General features: G+C 46.9%; 1 protein-coding gene across 1 annotated transcript in view; it reads right to left on the bottom strand.

Annotated features, from left to right (window-relative positions):
- Positions 1 to 974, bottom strand: part of PAX5 (paired box 5) — a 266,844-nt gene extending 265,870 nt beyond the window's left edge. Inside the window, exon 1 of the mRNA XM_019555429.1 lies at positions 712 to 974. Coding sequence (XP_019410974.1) covers positions 712 to 757 — 46 coding nt within the window. The 5' untranslated portion in view covers positions 758 to 974. The remainder of the gene's footprint in view (positions 1 to 711) is intronic.
- Between the last annotated feature and the right edge of the window lie 3,402 nt (positions 975 to 4,376).

The following is a 4,376-nucleotide window of genomic DNA, read 5'->3' as shown; positions in this document are numbered from 1 at the left end:
ACGCGGGAGCGGCCGGCCGGGACTGGAGCTGCGGGGATGCCACTGGCCGCTGGCAGGCAGCCACGCGTCCCCGCGCCGCAGCCAGGCTCCTTCTTATACGTGCGTGGCTGTCCGCGGGGGGACGGCCTCCACGGCCCCTCCAGACCGCTGGCTGCAGGCCGGCGTCGCCCCCCCAGAGCCCCGTCTAGCTGCGTGCCTGCGCGAGCCCAGCCTGCAGCCCCGCACCAAATGCAAATTGTTTTCATATGCCTGGCAGCCTCCTCCACACCTAATGCCGCCGAAGGCTGTCAAGCTCCCGAGTAAGTGTTGACTCTTGCTTTGAAAATGGTTAATCTAGATAATCCCTTTGAAGATCCAAAAGATACATCACCAGGCAAACACCATATAATCACTTCAGCCCCGCGATACGTACAGGCACACACCTTCGTGCGGCAGGGGACGATGCCTGCTCTGATTAAGTGTCTGGCTAGCCATTTTTGCCAAGCCTTGCAACCTCGTCGTGACCGCACCAGTCCTATTTTCTACCCCCGGGTCTTACATTTGGTGCAAAGCATAACCCTGAGTATCACGCGCAGGCACACACAGCTACCCATCTGCGGGTACAATCTCTGCAAAAACTACGGGTGCACAACGCACCGGCCCCTCTCCACGCAGACCCCGGAATATAAGATTTATTTACAACTATTTAAAAAACAAGGGGCTGAGTCCTACCTGTTCTGCCAGTCCTTGGAGTCGCGTAGTTTTTCTCTAATTCCATTCTGATTTTTCAGGACTTGGGTGAAATGGACAGAGAAAAAAGTTTCCACTTTTTTTTTTTTTTTTTTTTTTGTGAGGGGCTGCTTGCAGGTTGGAATAATTCAACTCTTCCGCTCCCCGTCGAGCTTTTGCAGCTGATCACTGAGCTGAAACTAAACGTTTTAGGTGGAAAAAAAGCCTCCGAAGGAACCGTGAAATGATTAAGGAACTAAAGAGCTTCTCGCCATGTGAGATCATGTCCTGTTCTCTAAAACATCACAAGATGTCCCCAGACGCAGCCAAAAACCAAGAAACTCTGACATCTGTTATAGCAGGAATCAAAGTTTGTTTGCAACCAACTGCCTTAAAGTATTACTTTGGCTGTTTACAGAGCAGTGTGAGGAAGGCGGAGGCAGAGGGACGCCTCTGACTTTACTGAAACAAAAACATTCAAGGGTTTTAATGCAGGTTTGGAGAAATAAAAGTGGATAGCTGATCAACTTCTTATCACAATCAACTTCCAGAGCACTAAAGGGGCAACACATCCTAAGGGCTGGAGGCAGCAGCTCGCCAAATCTCCCCCTCGCCCCCCACCCCATTTTTAACCTACTCGCTAATTAAGTATTATTATCTCTCCGTTCCCTCGAATATTTCCTCTGAACCTGCAATTCCAGAGGCATGGGATGTAGTTTTGCTTGAGTGTAGTAATTGAATGATGCCAAATGGACCAAATCAGAGCCTTGCTAAGGAACGTTTTGTCCCAATTTTGGTTTCTTGCTTTAAAAAGGACCACATTTCAAAAACACGTCAAATGCCCACGAATTAAAACAAGCACCTTAAAATATATCGTTTTATATTTGTTTGGGGGGTGGGGGTTAAAGGAAAAAGAAACTGCTGGACTGTTCGAGGGAAAATAATTATAGGGTGTTCTTTAAAATTATATCACAGGAGCAGTAGTAATAATTAGGCACAGCTTAAGTACAGACAATGGTCAAGAGGCCTCAAGAATAAAGGAGAACTCGGTTTCAAGCAATCATTCACTTATTTTTTTTTTTAAGACTGCACTCTGGGAAATACTGCTTCCATTTCTTTAAAACCCGAAAACGATGGCACTTCAAATACTGTGAATTTGCACGGGTCCAATTTTCCAGCCGAAATAAACATTCCTCTATGTGGTTTTTTTTTTGTTTTTGTTTTTGTTTTTCTGGTATATTTGCATCATGCTTTCCTATATCTGTGTGCACAAGCATGTATTTTGTGTGTAGCTGCAATGCACATACACACAAATGTAGGCCTTGAAATTGTAATCAGGAAAAGAATGTTCATTTTTAACAGAAAATTAAAATTTGAGACTGAAAATTATTTTAAATAAAAGCTTTTTTACTTGACTCTCCTTCACTGTTATAGTAAATCTGATTAATTTTGAAATATTCATGCCTGTCTAAAATCTACTTGTTCCACAAGCCAGCTAAGCCACGCACACTTTGCTATCTGCCACTGCAGCTCAACTTGGTATCAAAATAGTTTCTTAATCTAGACCCCTTATTTTTTTTCCCTGAGTGCAGAATAGGTGGATGCTTCAGTGGATACAGTTTTAGAAAAGCGAAAGCCCCTCTCTGGCATATTTAGTGTGTGGAAAAATAGTGAGAAAGACCGATAGCGATTTAATAGTAAACGATACATTTATGCAAAATGTTCTCGCACCGTGTAAAGGGAGGTGAAGGTATTTTCTAGTGGACTAAACTCCTACCTGCCTCTATTATGGTTAAAAAGGCAGAAAGTGAATCTTTAAGCTCGAGATTTAACTACATTTAAAGGAGGGGCGGGGGGATAGCGCTGCCACTCCATCCTATCTTCAAAGGAGCTCAGGAAGGGAAAAGTTCCTGTGAAGCAGCCATATGAAACCAAAAGAACCAAAAGGACCGAGACGATATTTCTTCTTCGGAAAACACTGCCATTTCTCAATTCTCGCTGCCTGGGTCCCTTTGTTTGTTATTGTGACTGGCTCCAGATGAAACTGTTTGAAAACACGTTGAAAATCCCCTGTCCCTCTGTGCTGGGGGCTGCGCTCTGCAGACAACCACGTTGTGGAATCGGACGCCCTTCACCCACAGGGAAAGCCTCCGGCTTGAAATCTTTTGAAAGGCAAAGGGAAGAAAGAGGCGACCTCCTTCTGGCGCAAATCGACGCTCCGCAATTCAGGGTGTATTAGGATTTACAAAAACATGTAATGCCGAAACGGGCATTTTCTCCTCTTGCCCCAACAACGTTGCTAAATGCTTTAAAATCTGTCTCTCAGGCATGTGCACATTACATAACGCAGGCAAGTGTGGGGGAAAGTGCGTGTGTGCCTAGCCACACACATTTCTGTTTGCAAAGGCGTGCACCTGCTTTCTAAACGAGAACAGGAAAAAAATACAACCCCCCCAACGTTTGATAAAGAAAAATACCCCACGCCCCTGGAAATCAAAGCATATGTACACACACGCTCTCTCACACACACAAATGTGTGTGTGTGTGTGTATACACACACATATATATACACATATATAATACATATATATATTTGTATATGTATATATGTGTGTGTGTATATTTATGTATTTATATGTGTATGTGTGTCTATGTGCGTGTGTCTATGTATACATATATTTGTATATGTATATGTATGTAGGTATATATATTTGTGTATATATATATGCGTGTGTGTATATATTTTTGTATATGTGTGTGTGTCTATGTACACACACATATATATATTTGTGTATGTATATATATGTGTGTGTGTCTACGTATATATGTATATCTATATAGAGATATAGATATATGGATCTTTGTATTGGGGAGATCTGAGAAATCAGTGCATATGTACATATAGAAATACAGATAGATATACATCTATAAATATATATACATACATATATCTAGATAGACAGATAGATAGATATGTACTGATTTCCCAGATCTTCCCCCCTCAAATACAAAGATCCGGGACTGCTGCTGGAGCCTGGATTCAGGCAATCCCCCCCCGCTGGATTCTAAGCACGGTTTCAATCAGCTCTTCCCGGGGCAATTCCAGACGTCACCTTGGGCTTTTAAACACCTTCCTGCCCGCCCCGGGCGGCGCGAGTGTTTCTGGCTGCGGGTCGGTTTCTCGGGGCACGGGAGGCGGAGGCAGGCGGAGGGGAGCGCCCTGCGCCCGGGCGGCTGCTGCCTCAGCTTTTAGTTCCCCTTTCCCCAACGCTCTCGGCTCTCATTTGTTTATATAAAAATAAAGCTCCGCACAGACGCGCTTCCTAGCCCAAAATAAAAGCCCGCGCGGCTGCACGAGGGGCTTGGCGCCAGCCGGCCCAGCGGCTTCCCCTGCCCGCCCGGCGCAGGGGCGAAGACTTGAGCTCCGCTCCCAGGCGGGGCCGAGGGCGCCGGCCAGCCGCGGGGAGCGGGGGCACCCCAGTCCCCGTCCCGCGTGTGTGTGGACTTGCCCGGGGCCGCGTGTCTGGAGGCTGCGCCGCGTGCGGCCGGGCCGGGCTTGCACGTGTGTCTGTGCGGGCGCGGGACGGGCCCGGCCGCACGGGCGCCCCCGCGAGCAGAGGGCTTTGGTGGCCTCTCCTCGCGGCCCCGCACGTGCCGCCCCGCGCTGG

Source organism: Crocodylus porosus, unplaced genomic scaffold, assembly GCF_001723895.1.
Source record: "Crocodylus porosus isolate Cpor-Errol unplaced genomic scaffold, CroPor_comp1, whole genome shotgun sequence".
Lineage (NCBI taxonomy): Eukaryota > Metazoa > Chordata > Crocodylia > Crocodylidae > Crocodylus > Crocodylus porosus.
Note: the sequence above shows the minus strand (reverse complement) of the source record. Positions and strands in the feature narration are given on the sequence as shown.